Source organism: Patiria miniata, unplaced genomic scaffold (assembly GCF_015706575.1).
Source record: "Patiria miniata isolate m_02_andy unplaced genomic scaffold, ASM1570657v1 HiC_scaffold_19, whole genome shotgun sequence".
NCBI lineage: Eukaryota > Metazoa > Echinodermata > Asteroidea > Valvatida > Asterinidae > Patiria > Patiria miniata.
In genome coordinates, this window is record NW_024037057.1 from 6110030 (window position 1) to 6128528 (window position 18499).

Sequence of the window (18499 nt, forward strand, 5' to 3'; positions counted from 1 at the left end):
ACCAAACCAATCCAATCCAATCCAAACCAAACCAAACCGGCTTATTAAAAAAAAATTCACGTAAGGCGGATCCGCAATCCAATCCAATCCAATCCAAACCAAACCAAACCAAACCCAACCGGAACCAAACCAGAACCAAACCAAACCAATCCAAACCAATCCAATCCAATCCAAACCAATCCAAATCGGCTTATTAAAATAAACTTCACGTAAGGCGGATCCGCAATCCAATCCAAACCAAACCAAACCAAACCCAACCGGAACCAAACCAGAACCAAACCAAACCAATCCAAACCAATCCAATCCAATCCAAACCAATCCAAATCGGCTTATTAAAAAAAAATTCACGTAAGGCGGATCCGCAATCCAATCCAAACCAAACCAAACCAAACCCAACCGGAACCAAACCAGAACCAAACCAAACCAATCCAAACCAATCCAATCCAATCCAAACCAATCCAAATCGGCTTATTAAAAAAACTTCACGTAAGGCGGATCCGCAATCCAATCCAATCCAATCCAATCCAAACCAATCCAAACCAATCCAATCCAATCCAAACCAAACCCAACCGGAACCAAACCAGAACCAAACCAAACCAATCCAAACCAAACCAATCCAAACCAATCCAATCCAATCCAAACCAATCCAAACCAATCCAATCCAATCCAAACCAAACCAAATCGGCTTATTAAAATAAACTTCACGTAAGGCGGATCCGCAATCCAATCCAAACCAAACCAAACCAAACCCAACCGGAACCAAACCAGAACCAAACCAAACCAATCCAAACCAATCCAATCCAATCCAAACCAATCCAAATCGGCTTATTAAAAAAAAATTCACGTAAGGCGGATCCGCAATCCAATCCAAACCAAACCAAACCAAACCCAACCGGAACCAAACCAGAACCAAACCAAACCAATCCAAACCAATCCAATCCAATCCAAACCAATCCAAATCGGCTTATTAAAAAAAGCTTCACGTAAGGCGGATCCGCAATCCAATCCAATCCAATCCAATCCAAACCAATCCAAACCAATCCAATCCAATCCAAACCAATCCAAATCGGCTTATTAAAAAAAGCTTCACGTAAGGCGGATCCGCAATCCAATCCAATCCAATCCAATCCAAACCAATCCAAACCAATCCAATCCAATCCAAACCAATCCAAATCGGCTTATTAAAAAAAACTTCACGTAAGGCGGATCCGCAATCCAATCCAATCCAATCCAATCCAAACCAATCCAAACCAATCCAATCCAATCCAAACAAATCCAAATCGGCTTAATTATTAAAAAAAAACTTCACGTAAGGCGGATCCGCAATCTAATCCAATCCAAATCCAATCCAAACCAATCCAAACCGATCCAATCCAATCCAAACCAAACCAAATCGGCTTATTAAAAAAAAAATCACGTAAGGCGGATCCGCAATCCAATCCAATCCAATCCAAACCAAACCAAACCAAACCCAACCGGAACCAAACCAGAACCAAACCAAACCAATCCAAACCAATCCAATCCAATCCAAACCAATCCAAATCGGCTTATTAAAAAAAACTTCACGTAAGGCGGATCCGCAATCCAATCCAATCCAATCCAATCCAAACCAAAACATAACCAAACCAATCCAATCCAAACCAAACCAAATCGGCTGATAAAAAAAACTTCACGTAAGGCGGATCCGGGGGGGGGGGGCGCAAAGGGGGCCATGCCCCCCCCCCCCAAACGAAACCAATTTTTTTTTCGGTGTGACATCGCAATAAAGGCAGGCAATGAGTGCACCACCATCTTTTCCTAAAAAAAATTGGGGTCAGAAATTGTCCAGATCGCACCACAGAGCATCTAGAATCCAAACCCAAACCAAACCAAACCAACCCAACCGGAACCAAACCAAACCAAACCAAACCAAACCAAACCAATCCAATCCAATCCAATCCAATCCAAACCAATCCAAACCAATCCAATCCAATCCAATCCAATCCAATCCAATCCAAACCAAACCAAACCAAACCAATCTAAACCAATCCAATCCAATCCAAACCAAACCAAATCGGCTGATAAAAAAACTTCACGTAAGGCGGATCCGCAATCCAATCCAATCCAATCCAATCCAATCCAAACCAATCCAAACCAAACCAATCCAATCCAAACCAAACCAAATCGGCTGATAAAAAAAACTTCACGTAAGGCGGATCCGGGGGGGGGGGGGGCCCAAAGGGGCCATGCCCCCCCCAAACGAAACCAATTTTTTTGTTGATGTGACATCGCAATAAAGGCAGGCAATGAGTACACCACCATCTTTTCCTCAAAAAAAATTGGGGTCAGAAATTGCCTCGTCAGATCGCACCACAGAGCATCCAAACCCAAACCAAACCAAACCAAACCCAACCGGAACCAAACCAAACCAAACCAAACCAAACCAAACCAAACCAATCCAATCCAATCCAATCCAATCCAATCCAAACCAAACCAAACCAAACCAATCCAAACCAAACCAATCCAATCCAATCCAAACCAAACCAAACCAAACCAAACCAAACCAAACCCAACCCAACCCAACCCAACCCAACCCAAACCAAACCAAACCAATCCAATCCAATCCAATCCAATCTAATCCAATTCGGCTGATAAAAAAAACTTCACGGAAGGGCGGATCGGGGGGGGGGGGGGGGGGGAGCCAAAGGGGGCCATCCCCCCCCCCCCAAAAAAACGAAACCAATTTGTTGTTTTTTGATGTGACAATCCAATAAAGGCAGGCAATGAGTACACCACCATCTTTTCCTCAAAACAATTGGTGTCAGAAATTGCCTCAGATCGCACCACAGAGCATCTAGAATCCAAAAAAAATTCGGGGCCCTTAAGCGGGCCCCGAACCCCACGCCGTAATTTTTTTGACCCACTTTTTTGGGGGACCAAATTTTTGGGGGGCCCCAAAAAATTGTGTTCTGGATCCGCCCTTGTTCACGTACCGTGTACATCAAGGCCAAGCGCGGTTTACACGGGCCACATCAATAGACCGATCAAGTAAGCACCACCCCATGGTGTTCTGACCAATCACAGCCGTGATTTATGTCCGACGTGCGTGCACTATTAAAGTCCGACATGCGTGCACGCACGTATGATGCGCGCGGAAGGAAAATGCAGCGTGGCATTGGGCGGAGCACGTGTTAATTTGCCCACGTGCGCACTGGGCGGAGCTTACTGGATACCGGTTCGTTAGTGTGACGTCACCTCCGGCACTTTCTGCACCGTTTGGAACCGGAAGTTAACGCAGTTTGAGCGTTTGCAGCCAATGGGCGCTAGTAATCAGTGGTGCGTGCGCGTGTATGACGTTTTTACTAACGAGCCGGATAGGAATCGCATGACCGACTGGTCCAAAGCACCAAACTTGGCAGATCGATAGCCCTGGCCCCTATTTAAAGAAGATATCGGAAGAAGCATAGATGGAAGAAGTGACACCTGAAATTATTTTGGGAAGGATGCATAATTCATTTTCGTTTAATTTTGGTAGGCCTGTATTTATATGTTTCACTTTTTTTTAAAATTGAAACCTATATTTCGGGGATTCTAACCTTGCTTCAAAAACACTTTCTAAAGTATGTGAATGGATGCTTCGTCGCGTCAGTGCAATCGTATGCAACTCCATATTCTGCAACAATTAAGTCGTACCTTGCAATGGCTGCAAATGATGGACAGTAGCTTTAAGGGTGTCGGGGGTGCTGAAACACACGGGCTTTTGCTTCAAATGGAAGGGAGCTGATGAGACGTGTGGGTATTAACGTTGCATCATCGCATACAGAAATCATGCAACTGCTTGGTATGGAGCAATGAATAAAAATTGCCAATTAATACTGAGTGATGACGCTATTCAGGAAATTTAATAAAATTTGTTTTTTTCTTCACTAGTCTCTTTAAAAAATTCTTTCATTTGTCAATTCGTCGTCGTTCGTATGATATACTTCCGTACCAAAATCACACGGGAATATGTCTAATTTTTGCAGCCACATGGCTGTATCTTCATCAAGCTCGAAGATATGAATTAGAGTGGAAGCCGTACGCAGATTGCTTTAATAGCCACCGTAACCACGCCTTGGATCCGCCCCGCTTCTCGTTAATATCCTAGCTACCAGTGAATAAGCACGAACCATCATAGAGCACATTGACTACTTTGCGTTGGCCCATTACGAAAATAGTCCAACCTCAACCCCCTCCCTACCCACTCCAACCCGGCACCGTCTCTCCCCCAACCCCCCACCGCACACAAATCAAACTTCAAGAGAGTCTGAGATCGGTTGCCAAGGCATCGTGCACAATATTTACTCCGCAGGGTTGTTTATATATGGCGTTACCATACCAACAGCCCAAATATAACCTCAGCCAACAGTTAATAATTTGGCCCAATGTTTTGGCTCATGCGCCTGCTCGTATTGTATACGCCTGTTGATTACCGTAAAAAGATCTTTCCCCTTATCTCGCATTGACTGCTATTTTGCTCATATAAAAGTACAGATTGTGTTATTAAAATTGGGCTCGGTGCACAAGTACTGATAGTCCCTTTGAAGAATATCTGATCCAAACCTGAGGTTTGTTGACTGCACCCGAGGCGACGAAACGAAAGAAATTGGATCTGAGCCAGCCGAACCAGGACAAATGTTTACTTATAGCACTTCTTTTTTTTTTAAATTCACCTAACTGTATCCGCAAACCCTTAAGTGTTTATTGGTTTATACTGAGTTTATTACTGCATGGTATGTGATCATAAATGTTTCATTCCCAGAATTATTGTATTCAGTTGTAAAACGAATGTCAGTTACTGAAAACATGTTCGCAAGGCCGTAGAGGCCTAAAGGTGCTCCGCCGGCAAGCCTTTCCAAATTCGAATCGCTTAAGTTTTTTTCCCCGCAGGTCATGGCAGCTTAATTGTTTCTCAATTAAGATAGAAAACAAGAAACAGCAATGATATCAAGGTTTTGAAGAAAGCTAAGTCTTCTTATTATTGATTAACACTGATCATCTCACTTTACAGTCTTCGAAAATGACTCCAAGTGGTATTGATGTGGACCTTTTGCGAGATAATTTCGACCAGCCCGGAGTGCCCCTTTAAAACGCCGGTGATTTGAGAACTCCAGCTGGTCGGATCGTAGTAATAATAAGTCAGAAGTCCTTAGCAACGGTTACTGTTTGGGTGTTGTTTTGGCAGTGAGCTGACACCCAATGCCACCAGCCGCGCCACGTGGCCGATTGGATGACCCTGCTAAGCCCCGCGAAGTAATAAGACACCGTTCTGTAGTACCAAGGTGACGCCCAATTGGTCGCAAACCAGAGCCCAATGGCTCAAGCGCGCTTGCCACCCAAGATGATGAGATCCTGAGAGAAATTATTATGAAATGATGACAATCTCCGAGGAGCTCAGCATCTTTGATGGCACGTACAGTGCTCCGTAGCTTGCAGACTCATCAGTGACCAATAATTTAAATTATTCAGAGAATCGAAACGGGCCTCCCTTTGCCTTCGAAAAACAAAATCAGTCAGGATTATGGTCGGGACACATTGAATTCCAACTGAAAACAAATCTGTGAAATAGTTTGCCTTTTTATTTATAATTTCTGGAGGTAAAATGAAATGATAATAATATACTATAAGTAGCCGTTTGTATTTGTTCTAGGGCATAGGGCTACAGTCTGATATCTAAATGGTGAGATCCGGCATTGTGTTCAAAGCAATTAAGACGAACAATAATATTATGTGACCAGCAACTGCAGACTTGGGTAGAGTCTACACATACAGTTTTGACGCGGTCCTTTCGCAGCGGTGTGACAACTTTGGGCTTCCGACATCGTCGATTCCTGCGCTTTCCGCGCGCCTTGTCACAATCGCATTTCTGCACGTGTTACGGATATTTACATCTAGTCTAGGACATTCTTTTTGTGTGAATTAAAGAGAGTTACGGACACCAATATAGCTGGAAATCAATAAGGTAGACTAAAGCAACGCAATATCTTGTAACTGGGAGAATAATTCTCGAGATATTCGCGGACTGCGTGTGAGTTTTGACGAGATATAGTTCAGAATTCTTAGCTTCCGAAGTCGTACGTCTTCACTCAGCGCGGCACCTAGTCCCTGGCAACGACGTGCCGGGCTAAGTGGGTGATCATTCTTGGGATCCTGCCAACTTCAAGGAAAAACCAACTCTTCAAAAATATCTCCGGATGGATTGCAACAGCTGACTGACTGAGGGTACTGCTTCCAACTTTCACTGATTTATCAGAATTTCAAAATCGTACTATCTCTGGTGCTGGCGAGTTTTTACTTTCATCTTATTATAGCATAGAGCAATTAAGGAACAGTTCCCTGCTCATAGTGCCATTCGTTCGGCATATTGTTCGAATTTGGGCGAGAAATAATCAGTTCGCACTCGGGCCAAAGCGTTGAAATCCACGTCAGTAATTTGAAAAGTTGCCCGTTGACTATAATCAGTTTAAAAAAATTTGAAAAAAAACACACCAAACAACGGTACGTTGTTCTCACGATCAGTGACTTTAATTGGTGGCCAGGATTGACGAGCGTACATGTTGCATCCGAACAGGCCAATTCTACCGCAAAACAAGGAAAGTTTTATAACTAGCCTGCTACAGTTACTAGAGGAATTAGGAACAGTCAGAAACAATTTTTCGCTCAGAAACTACGCTCGCCACTTATTTACAATGACGATGGTGTCTACGGTGAACAAACTTCGGCTGCCTGTGTTGACCGTCGTGCTGAGCGTCTGCCTCGTAGCACGGCCCGCCAACTCGCAGACCTCGACCGCCGCTCCTGGTACAATTACAACGCTTGCTGCTGGTGGAGATGCTACCGGTCCGACTGATGCAGTGACCCCTGGGACTGGTGGAGGTGGTGAGTATTCATCCAAAAGTTGAACTATCAAATGTAGCATTCAGTACTGGACCTCAAACAATATCGGATAATGGAGTCCACGATTGGGTTGGTGCCCACGCGGTTAGAAATCATGTACATGTCCGGTAGGTTTTTCCCTCAAAGCTAAACTTTAAACAATAAAAAGACGATAGCCTAGGTCCACGGTTGAAGGTGCTGCAATACATATGTTGGTTATACATGTGCTTGTATTCAGTGGACCTCGAACAATTATTATTGGCAGTAAGGTCGACGATGGACTGAGGTCCACGGTTGGAAATCTCGTGCAAAAACCACTGGACTTCTTCACAAAAAGTGTATACATGTAGCACTCAATATAGTGGACCTCGAACAATAGAGGACAGTCGAGTACATGATTGTGCAAAGGTCCACAGTTGGAAACCGTGTACAAAAACCAAAGGCAATGGGGTTCCTAACAAAAGCGTGGACTTCGAACAATATGGCAATGGAATCCACGATTGGGTTGAGGAAGTTCTTCACAAAAAGTGTTTAGCACTCAATATAGTGGACCTCGAACAATAGAGAGGACAGTCGGGTACATGATTGTGCAAAGGTCCACAGTTGGAAACCGTGTACAAAAAACAAAGGCAATGGGGTTCCTAACAAAAGCGTGGGCCTCGAACAATATGACAATGGAATCCACGATTGGGTTGAGGTCCATTGTTAGAATTCATGTACAAAACCGATGGGGGTTCTTCACAAAACTTTAAAATTCAATAAACAAATAAAGAGCAGTCGACCTTGAATAATGTTGGGGCATGATCGAGTCGGGTACACGATTTGAAATTGTATAGATATACATGTACAAAACCAAATGAAGTCCTCCTAAAACGTTACAAAAGAAGGACAATAACTCGCTTGTTTACACACGGTGAGGTGTTGGGAGAAGCCATCAATCCACAGTTGGAGTCCTCGCATGTCCGCCGCGATTCAATTTTAAGTGAACTTAAACAATTGCATGCCTGAACCTCTGTCCTTGTTTAAACATTGTGGCCGTACTTGTGATCTGATACACGATACCCTCTGGAAACATATGCAAAAGATTATATACGTCTCCACAGGGCAATTTCTATAGGTCTCCACAAGGTTTTCACGAAATAGATACATGCATATGGATTTTGCTCAAAAACTAGGAATTTCCAAGGTGTGTTGATTTGTCGCAAATTGAAGTATCTTATTTAAGGGATATTAAGTCCGAATTTCATCAGCCCAGGAAATTAATTCTGGTTAAAATAGGAGCATTTTGAAAGTACACTTTCAAACTCGAACTTGAACTTTAGTACACGAGAACAAAGAAATGTCTCCACAAGGAAACAAATTTCAGTATGGTTGTTTTGACTTGTGAATAATGTTCATGGACCAGACTAGTACAAGTTTACCAAAAACGAGAAATGCCATCGGTGCTTGATTGCAGGTTGTTCGTTGTATTGCTTTCTGAAACATACTCCTTTTCAGTTCGGGATTGTGGAGGTCGAAAGTTCCAATCCAGTTTGGAGTCCAACTAATAATTTGATTTACCGTTTACTTTTATTTTTTAAAGAATGATTCACCTTTGGCTAGGCCGACATCTGGGATTTTTTTACTTCGGGAGTTTTGATCTTTATGTTGGATACCGCTGCACCATTCATATGTGCATGCTCCCTGTGTTCTTGAAAGGTGAATTTTCCGATTATGGAATTAACATTTGAAAAAAAACCACTGAAAATTGTAATTTTTTTCAAAGGTACGGGGACTGGGATGACTGACATCGTAACTGATGCTCCAGCTACACCCGATCCGGCCCTGCTCCCGAACAACATAACTACCATCAGTAGTAGTAACAACACCGAACCCGCCGCTGAGGGCGGGCTCACCGAAACCCAGAAAATCATCGTCATCGCCGTCTGCGCAGGCGCGGGAGGACTCCTGCTGATCGTGGTCGTCGCTAGCCTGGCCTATGTCAAGGTCCGGAACAACAAGCGCCGGAGGGTGAGGGTCACTACCACAGGGCCCCAAGCCCAGGCTACTGGCAACACCAACGAGAGCGACCGGCAGGTCTTGGACGCTTAATGATGCATAGGCCTACAGCTGGCTCGTTTTTAGAAAACTCGTCCTCGTCTGCGGTGCGGCTATAGGTTTCCTAAGCTGAAGCCGCGGCTTACAAATGTAGGTTTCCTAAGCCGCCTTGTTTCGTTTGATTGTTGTTGCTTTTCGTTTTACGGCAAAATTCTTGCCTTCAGATTCGCGGCAGCCCTGAATTTTGAGTGTTGGTATGTATAGTAGGGATCTAAGCAGTGTTTTTAAAGTAGAGATTTTGCCGTGCTGTTAATTCTGGGTTTTTATACGCAAAATATCGGATATGAATAACAATGATAAAATACATGGGTGAGCGAACGATATTGTAAATGATTCCCGCGGTATTTTGTTTTCATCGAGGGAAAACACAGGGTTGTGTTTCCGACGAGGAAAGAACCGTTCTTTTTTTGAGATAGGGAAAGCCAGGAATAGGGAACAGTGACCCAGACAAAAAATAAATTAAGCCAATGAATATTTTCGGCAGGGGCACCATTGACAAAAATCTAAATTTCACGATACAACCTGCCATACACATGAGGAATACAAACATTTTGTTTTTAATTCAAACTTGAAGACAACAACCTTTTAAAGGGGGGGGGGGGGAGGGGGCGGAGAACTTGGGGGAGGGATGTGACCATTGCCCCCTTTCCCGCCATCACATTTAGTATGGTGATCGTTGCCGATCAATTGTTATCAAGATTTCTTTTTAATTCGAAATTTCCAAATTTTGTTTTTTAATTTATGATGATGATGCTGTGCTTAAATTTAGATTGACATGAAAATAAAGCAAGATTTTGAACCATGAAATGGAACAGGTAATAGTGATGCTTGAGATTATTAACTTAAGATGGGATGTGAGGGGTTGGGTACGAAATGTGATGGGGTATGTGGTGCGGGTTGATAGGGTACGGTCAGGATGGGGTGGGAGATGGGTGGGTATTGGGTGGTGATGGGTTAATAGGGTATGGATGGGTGTGGGTGTGAAGGGGTATGTGGTGCGGGTTGATGGGGTCAGGGATGGGGTGAGAGATGGGTGGGTTTTGGGTGGTGATGGGTTCATATGGTATGGATGGGTGTGGGTGTGAAGGGGTATGTGGTGCGGGTTGATGGGGTCAGGGATGGGGTGGAGAGTGGTAAGGGATCGGGGTGTTGCGGGAGGGGGGGGTGGAAGGGCCGGTATATGGGTTGAGGATGTCTGTGGGTGTAGAATGGGGTGGGTGTTGATAGGTGGGGATGATGCTTGGATGGATGGGGGATTGAGTGGCACAGTGTTGAGGATCAAGTTGCTGGGTTGGGGTGGGGGATGCCGGTTGTTTGGGGTGCAGGGATGGATTGGGATGGGCGAAGTTGGATGGGATTGAAGCTGGAATGGGGCTGGGAAGGGGAGTGTGGGGTGAGGTGTCATGGGGCATGACTCCCTGGGGTGGGGATGAGGAAGAGACAGGTGGGGAATAGGATGGGTATCTGGTGGGAGGCTGAGTGGTACGGGTGGAGGATGTTGCCTGGGGTTCGCGTGAGGGGCGGGGTAAGATGAATGGACCGCGATGGATTCGAGTGGGTTGGGATGGCGCTAGGGTGCAGGGGTTGGGATGGCGCTAGGACAGGGTGGGGATGCCGCTAGGATGGGGTGGGGAAATGGACTGGGGATGGTGTGGGTGTGGGCTGTTGCCAGGATGTGGTGCAGGATAGAGTGGGGTTCGAACCCAACTGGATCTAAATCATTATGCTTCACATTGACACTTCAAATCAAATCAACTCCACGCAACTATTATTTCTAGTGTGACACACGTTTTTATTAAGCAAAGTGCGTTTAACTGTAAGACAACAACGCTGCACATTCGTACCTCAGGAGAAACTGGGGGGGGGGGGGGGGGGGGGGGGGGGGGGGGGGGGGGGGGTAAACGGAGATTTGAATTGCATGAGATAACGGCGCATTCCACCACACTATGATCGCGGTCCCCACTTGATCTTTTCAAGATTCACGAGTTTGAAGAGAGGGCGAAAAAAACATATTTTCAAAATTTTTGATTTTGATAAAATAAATTCAAATGTGTGCTTTTCAACCTGATGCGTTAATCGACAGTGTTTTGAATGGACCTCAAATCGACTCAAAACTGCAATTTTTGCTAAAAAGGCCTGACGCCGCCAATTTACACATATATCCTGGAAATTAGTGATTTCAATATACAGTCAAATCATACCCAAAGACGAATGTGCACCCTTGTTTTACCTCCAATTCCACACATACATTTCTTGAAAAGTAAGAGCTAAGCACACATAACCAATGATTACTACAGTTCAATGGCATTTCGGTTTTTTGGGATTCTCACCTTTTGGTCGAAAAAAATATATATATCACACCCCAATAAACACAGTCGATTAGGGTGAGGGGGGGGGGGCAAAATAATGGGGGATTTAAAAAAAAAATAGAAGGGGACTTTTTTGTCAGTGGCAGCACAACCCTCATTCGCATTATTTGCATCCATCCAGGAAAATATGGCTTCACATGCACAAACTAAAATTTGTATCCTTGTGGAGACATTTCTTTGTTCTCGTGTACTAATGTTTTCTAGTTTGAAAGTACAGTTTCAAAATGATCTTATTTTAACCAGAATTAATTTCCTTGGCTGAAATTCGGAATATCCCTTTTCTAAAACTCTACCATTTGCGACGGATCAACATACCTTGGAAATTCCTAGTTTTTGAGTAAAATCCATGTAATACATATCTTTTTCGTGAAAACCTTTGTGGAGACGTATATAATCTTTTGTTCCCTATTGTGTGTATGTCTCCAGAGGGCACGGTGTATCAGATCCCTCAAGCATGATATCGAAATCTATTCATTTAAAAAGCAAACCAGGATCTTTCAGCAAGATGATTGGATTTAAAATAATAATAAAGCCAAACAGAAACTCAAACGCCTGCAGTAACTCATGATTTTCACGCGGGATCTAGGGCCGAATGGGGTATTTTGTGAAAGGGGGCCGTGTCGAATAAGATGTATGTGTGAAACTGGAGTGATAATTATGATGTCAGTCTAAACCGCATTGTCATTATACATACTGTTAATGTTTGGCTTGAGATTGCGATGAGTAATCTGTGCATCTCATTTCCAAGTAAGGGTGGGATTTGAATTTAGTCATTTTGTGCGGGCAAAAATATACGGCACATACACTAATTTTCAGACAGGGATTTCATAGTTAAACTGAAAAAAAGTAAATTAAAGAGAGTATACCAGTCAACTAAAAGGCTTTAGACCGAGGAATTTGGCAATTTCGGAAAATTTTGAAATATGGTGGAGTCATTGGATTTGATTGGACGGGATGAGGATGACGTCACGAGAAGTTCCGACAAAACTATCGGTGATTGGCTGCCCGAATGAAAGATCGTACGCAGAGCCATAAAAGCATTTCAGCCAATCACGGGGCTCGATTGAAACGAGACATTTGGGACAACTGGCCAATGGGAAAGTGTTTCACTTCCGGCAAATGCAAACGATGGTGTGATTGGACTGTGTGCTTCTGCTGTCATGACAACGCGGTTGAAACTAACGCGTTTTGTTTTAATATACAGTTTAATATACATTTACACAATAGCAGCGTGCTCTGAAATTATCACGTGATAAATATACAATATATTAAATATACAATCTGCAATAAACGTATCAGCTAATTGATAAATACTTCAGCACAAAAATAAATGATTTAAGAATAAAATTCTAACTTCAGGCACTTAACATTTACAGTAGAATTGTTTTGAAAATACAATAAAATGATATGCACGCTAAAATCACGGTTGTCATATCTCTGAAGCCTCTTATAGATAGAAACGGGAAATAATTTTAAGTGGCATGAATTTTTACAAGGAAAATGTCAGACATTTTCCTTGTCAAATTGTAAGCTACTTCATATACTCTCCTTATTCAAGCATAGCGTCATCCGGTGTTTTTTCTCACACAAGTGTTTTAAAAGGGTCTTATTGAATTTCGTGATCTTTTCAAGAAAAAAAATACAAGAAAGGGAATTAATAAAAAACAAATTAAAACAGGGGTGTGAGTGACCACAGATGGAAATAGCTCAAAAAAGTGTAAAAAAGCTGAACTTTGGAAATCTCCTATACTTTTGTACACAACAAGTGAGGGAAAAAAACTGAATCCAAAACAAAAATAGCTGAAATCAGTTTTAAAGCTGAGATTTCACACCCCTGTTAATAACAAAGAGAAATCTTTAAAAAAATTGTAAACATAATTTTCAACTGCAGTATGACAATTAAACTGCCAATTAATTTTTTTTTTTATTCATGGAAACCGTGTCCTTTTTTTCAGCCTCTTTCTAATTCTACCTATAATGACCGCAGAGAAATGACACACGCCCTCACTACGTCATTAGTTGTTATATTTTTGTTACCCGCTTCTACCGAAAATGTACTTTACTGCAAGAAATATACTCCACGAACTATTTTATACAACATGACACCACAAATCGTGGCAGATAAATACACGTACGTGATTTTTTTTTGAGTGACGAGAGTTCACAACCGCCATTTCTCTACCCACTTCACTAACCCAGAACTTTCATTTCAATCAATGCCACAACTTTTGAGAACCGTTCCAAATATAAATTCTCTTCTGTCATTGGTCAGGTCCCAATGTGTAAACAACTTTCATCCAATCAGATTCTATGGCATTTATTTGGCTCTTATACATTTCTGTCAGCCATTGGTCAACTTAAAAAACATTAAAAACGATCGACCAATCACACACTTTGATAATACATTGCCAGATTCCTCCGTGGATACTCGATTCTTCATCGTCCAATCAAACACGGCTACACACAAATTCTTACGCCAACATTATCCCTCTTATCATTCAATATGATTGGACAGTTTAGCAGCAAGTCAGCCTATTCAAGAGACCCTGTAAAAATGTAGATTTGTGTTTCTATCCAAAACCATTAACGTATTGTGTATTGCATTTTGTTAATGCTTTTCGTATCACTATATCTTGGCTATACCATATCAAAATCTTCAGCCAACTTTTGCCAATCTTTTGTAAAGACAAATTTTGCTAAATCATATGTTTCTCTGATGAAAAATTGACACATTATAAAGACAAGATATAAAACTCAAACGGTGCGTTGTATCAAAGGCAATACGAAGTTAAAACGTGTAAAATATTATACACATATTATTTTAGCAGCATATTCCTTATATTTCTAAAGTGCGAATTATTGCTTTGTTCGAATTCAAATTTCCATAAAATGTGCAAAAGTTCACAGCGTGATCACAACAAATTCACACATTTATTTAAAATATTTATAAGTGCAAGGTGGTTTTTTTTTTTAAAGTAACTGGCATATGTTTATGCAGGCACAGCTTCGGTCTACCGCTGAAAATGGTGTTCATAAAAATGAAAAAAAAAATGAAAAAAAAAAACCCAAAAAAACAAAAAAACAAAAAAAAATGAGTTACGGTTGGTTAAAACCACACTGAACAAAAAAAAATAAATAAATAAAAGTCGAATGAACAATTTGCATATCAGAAAATTTGGGGTAATTTTTTATAATGCATTTGCGTAGAAGGTAATGTGAGCATATTAATTGTGAAAATCATGCATAAAAGTGCATAGAAGTGCAATTTTAAATTGTGTGCGACTAATTTTGTGAGCAAAAAGAACACAAAGTTTTAATATTGTTATTACTAAGCTGCATATCCTATGCTCTTAACTTTACATCTGTGTGTGCATCGAGTGAGGAATGTTTTTTTGTTGATCTTAATTTTCCCCAAATTAAGATGACGCTTCATGGATTTGAAAATTCAGAACTAGAAAATGAAATGTTGCCAAGATGTAAGTGGGACGGGGACCTTTTTTTGTAACAGATCTCATATGGAACCTAACGGACTGCCCTAATTTTTGTGTCTATAAAACAAAACAAAATAACTTTTACGATGTTTTCTTTAAAAAACAAAATAGTATAACAAACAGACTGGAAACAATTTTTGAAAAGTCTGAATGACTACACTAAAAAAGTATCTGTCAAGTGAATAGAAATTTAACTTAAATTCGATTATCTATGACTTTTATTTTGTGAAATTGTAACATTAATTGTTCCTTAAAATTGGTTTGATTGTATTTTTGGGGTATACAAATTTAAAAATGTACAAAATAAATATGCAGATTATTATGAAGGATCAAAGTAGGCCTTTCAAAAAAAAATTAAAACAAATTAATTCTCAGATTTGCTGGGTTTTTTTCTGGCTTGGTGGGAATTCATGATTATTTTTTTTGGAAAAAAAGGGATGAGCAAAGGATTTGCAGCTCAATTTTAACATTTCCACACATTTCTCACTGCTAAACTGTAACACTAAGTCCACAAAAAAAACAATTCAACTTTACTTCCAAAACGATTTAAAATTTAAGACTGTGAAACATTAGATCCTTTGCATGAGATTTCGTTGTTCTTTGAAAGGGATCATCAATGGGGCATATTAGCTAGATACAAATATGTGAAAACTTTTTAACATGATCAATGGTCTAAATTTATTTGTAGGAATTTTTTTCAAAATATTACGACGAATCAATTATTCATAAGATAGAATTGTGCGTCGGGGTGATGTAAATCAAATTAGGTTTTGCCCTTCACCGACGTATAAACACTGTATACTCAGATGAATCAAGTTCAGCTAGTTTCCCTCAACCCCTGAGCTCATTGGGTACAGACTGTCAAAAAAGGGCGCTTTATACTGTACATCGGTAAAAATTAAGTTTGGAATTAAATTATCTCGAAAATCATTCAATTTTGGATAAAATTTGATTGTCATCTTCTTCACAGTACATTGACATGGCAGGGGCTAAGTTAGCTGGATTAAGGAAATCCATTTTCAATTTTAATGACGGATTTTTATTCGTTTTTGTTGGATTAAGTAATAATCCAGTTCGTTAACTTACCAGTTATTGACACCTAGTCAGTTTCCCTTGGTGGTTCATTAAAAGTTTATGGCTTCGGACTAGCGACCCTTGAAAAAAGATAATGACAAATTGGGGAACCGCCAGTTCATGGCTGGATATCTCGGTTAGTAGAGCACAGGAACGGTTATCCGGAGGTCGCAGGTTCAAACCCTGCTCAAGTCAATTTTTTTGCCGGACTTTTCAAAAGCGGTTATTAACAAGTGAGGGTTTAACTCAAGTTGATAAACCATTATCCAGGACGCTCTTACCATAACCCATATCCAGGACGCTCTTACCATAACCCAGCCTCTACTAGTGATTGGATTATGATAATCCGGGGATTATCTGGCCGGGCCTTAATCCTTGGGGTTAACTTTCTTGTTCTTGCTGACCTTGAGGACCATGAACACGATGAGGACGACGATGACCAACAAGGCCAGGACGCCCACGATGATTCCGGCCACCGCTGCCACTGTCAGACCTGGAGACGGAAGGGGAGAGAAAACCCGAGAAACATGCCGGTCAGGGGTAGTATACATGGGTGTAGCTGGGGTGGGGTGGGGGGGTGGGGGTGTGGGGGTGTGCGACACCCCCATTAACCATTTATTTTCAAAGGTAAGACCTAGGTGTGGTAGGGGAAAGAAAACCGAAGAAAACTGCTGGTCAGGGGTAGTATACACGGGGTGGGGGAGGGGGTGGAGGTGGGAATGGGGGATTGGGGTGGGGGGGGAAGTGACACCAACCCACTAATTGTTTGTGTGCAACAGTCAGACCGAGGGATATAGGAGGGGAAAGAAACCCTGAGAAACTTGCCGATAAGGGGCATATACACAGGCGTCACTGGCGTTGAGTTTGTTTCTGCATTCAATCATGATTCAATAAGCCTCTGTACTGATGACGTCACACTTTGTTTACTATGGTGCTCAGTGGACCGTGGGCCCCCACTGGCTCCATAGGAAAGTGCACATGTAAACAAAGTGTGATGTCATCAGTACAGAGGCTTATAGGGGGTGTTGAACAATAGAGGAGAATAGGGTCCCTAATTCCCAAAGGTCCCCAATTTGGCGTTGTGTACAAAACATATGGGAGGTCTTCCTAAAAGGTTCAAGTACAAACAAAAGAGGGGCAATAGGGGTCCCCGATTGCAGGCAAATACACACTTGTGTGGGTTTGTTTATGGTGTAAATGGAGGACACGCATGTGAAACATCATCAAGTAATTGAGGACAGGTGTCAAATCAAGGTCGTCTATTGGCGGCGGGTTATTGTGGCGGCGGGTTGTCGCATATCCAACCATAACAACGTCTAGCCCCTAGACTAGAATGAGAGTAATCAAAAGTGCACAAATTTGAAATCGGGACAACACTGTATTTTTGTTGAAGATATAAACAATTGCGCTACTTACCAGCAATAGGAACTATCGTGCCTGGAAGACAAGGGGGAAAAAAATGAAATGAATAAATATAAGTGTGAATATCTTTTCATTCAAGTTGTTGTCAGGGAAAATCCATGTTTTAAAGGTATAGAGTATATCATTTGTCCTTTGTGCTTTTTTGTTTTGTTTGTTTAAAGCTACAAAAGTGCTCAAAATCTAAGTAAGGGTGCTCAACAACTAACCTGATGAAGTTTTAGCTCAGTGAATGCTGTATATTCAGAGAAAACAATATTCTATGATCTCAATTCAAAATTTGCCGAGTCATGTTTGGAATTGGGCCCGAAATCAGCGTACGGGACACGTTCTCATTCACTTAATTGCAGCTGCTTAATGTCTAGCACTGACCTGACGAATTATAGCAACCAGGCGCATGTGTGTCGTGTCAATGCTTGCGCACACCCATTCACGGCTTCACAGAATTAAAACCAAACTACTAACAGAAATTTCCAAAAATGTGTCTTTAGACGCATCTTTGGAACTGGCCTTCTTTTATTGTTTTCTTCGAAATGACAGCGTGTCGGAAAGACTAATTTCACAGTGAGTTGAGTGCCATTACAATCTTTAAACCAAGAACGCTTTTGAACAATAATTCTGTCAGTTACTTTTTGGATAGCTGCAAACGAAATACCCTACTTTTAAACTGTCTTATCATGGTATTTATGACATCCAAATATAAATTCTATTGGAAGCACTGACACTGTTACATTGTTGTGCATTTGTGAAGAACCATCACTAAAACTAAATCGGTGATACAAAATCAGTTTCAGAAAGCACTGACTTTACCTTTATTTGGGTCAACCACTGGATTTTTTTTAAAAGTAAACAGAAAAAGAAAAGAATATAAAACAAACAAATGAATTCCCCAACAAAACTGTGAACAGATTAATTTTTGTCATATCTGCTGATTTTTTTTTTTTTTTATGTACGTGTCTATTAGTGGCATATCCATCATTTCTCAAATTCAGTTTATAACCCAATAGTACTAAGTTGTATATTACATACTGTTTATTCAGAGAATTTTTTTAAAAACTATTTTGTGCGCGGGCGATACACGGAGTAACAGGCAGGGCGGTTTGGGGCAGTACAGGGAGTAACAGGCAGGGTGGTTTGGGGCAGTACAGGGAGTAA

The 18499-nt window shown here is 41.4% G+C and overlaps 2 protein-coding genes across 2 annotated transcripts in view; one reads left to right on the forward strand and one right to left on the reverse strand.

Moving 5' to 3' along the window:
- The first annotated feature begins 5838 nt into the window (after positions 1-5838).
- On the forward strand, positions 5839-9279 carry LOC119725525. The gene is made up of 2 exons (XM_038196948.1): positions 5839-6897; positions 8660-9279. The coding sequence occupies exons 1-2, from the start codon at positions 6573-6575 to the stop codon at positions 8983-8985; spliced, it is 651 nt and encodes a 216-aa protein (XP_038052876.1). The 5' UTR covers positions 5839-6572; the 3' UTR covers positions 8986-9279.
- A 5221-nt stretch (positions 9280-14500) lies between these two features.
- The window catches only part of LOC119726071, a 57342-nt gene continuing 53343 nt past the window's right edge, over positions 14501-18499 (reverse strand). The window contains exons 23-25 of the mRNA XM_038197688.1: positions 18155-18172; positions 17342-17362; positions 14501-16418 (exon numbers count right to left, since the gene is read on the reverse strand). Of these exons, the coding sequence (XP_038053616.1) occupies positions 16294-16418; positions 17342-17362; positions 18155-18172 (164 nt within the window). The 3' untranslated portion in view covers positions 14501-16293. The remainder of the gene's footprint in view (positions 16419-17341; positions 17363-18154; positions 18173-18499) is intronic.

Bases quoted from the DNA above. Each gene is read 5' to 3' on its own strand.
- LOC119725525 (XM_038196948.1), top strand. From the start codon at position 6,573: ATGTTGCATCCGAACAGGCCAATTCTACCGCAAAACAAGGAAAGTTTT. The intron at 6,898-8,659 runs GTGAGTATTCAT...TTTTTTTCAAAG, and splicing joins CCCTGGGACTGGTGGAGGTG to GTACGGGGACTGGGATGACT.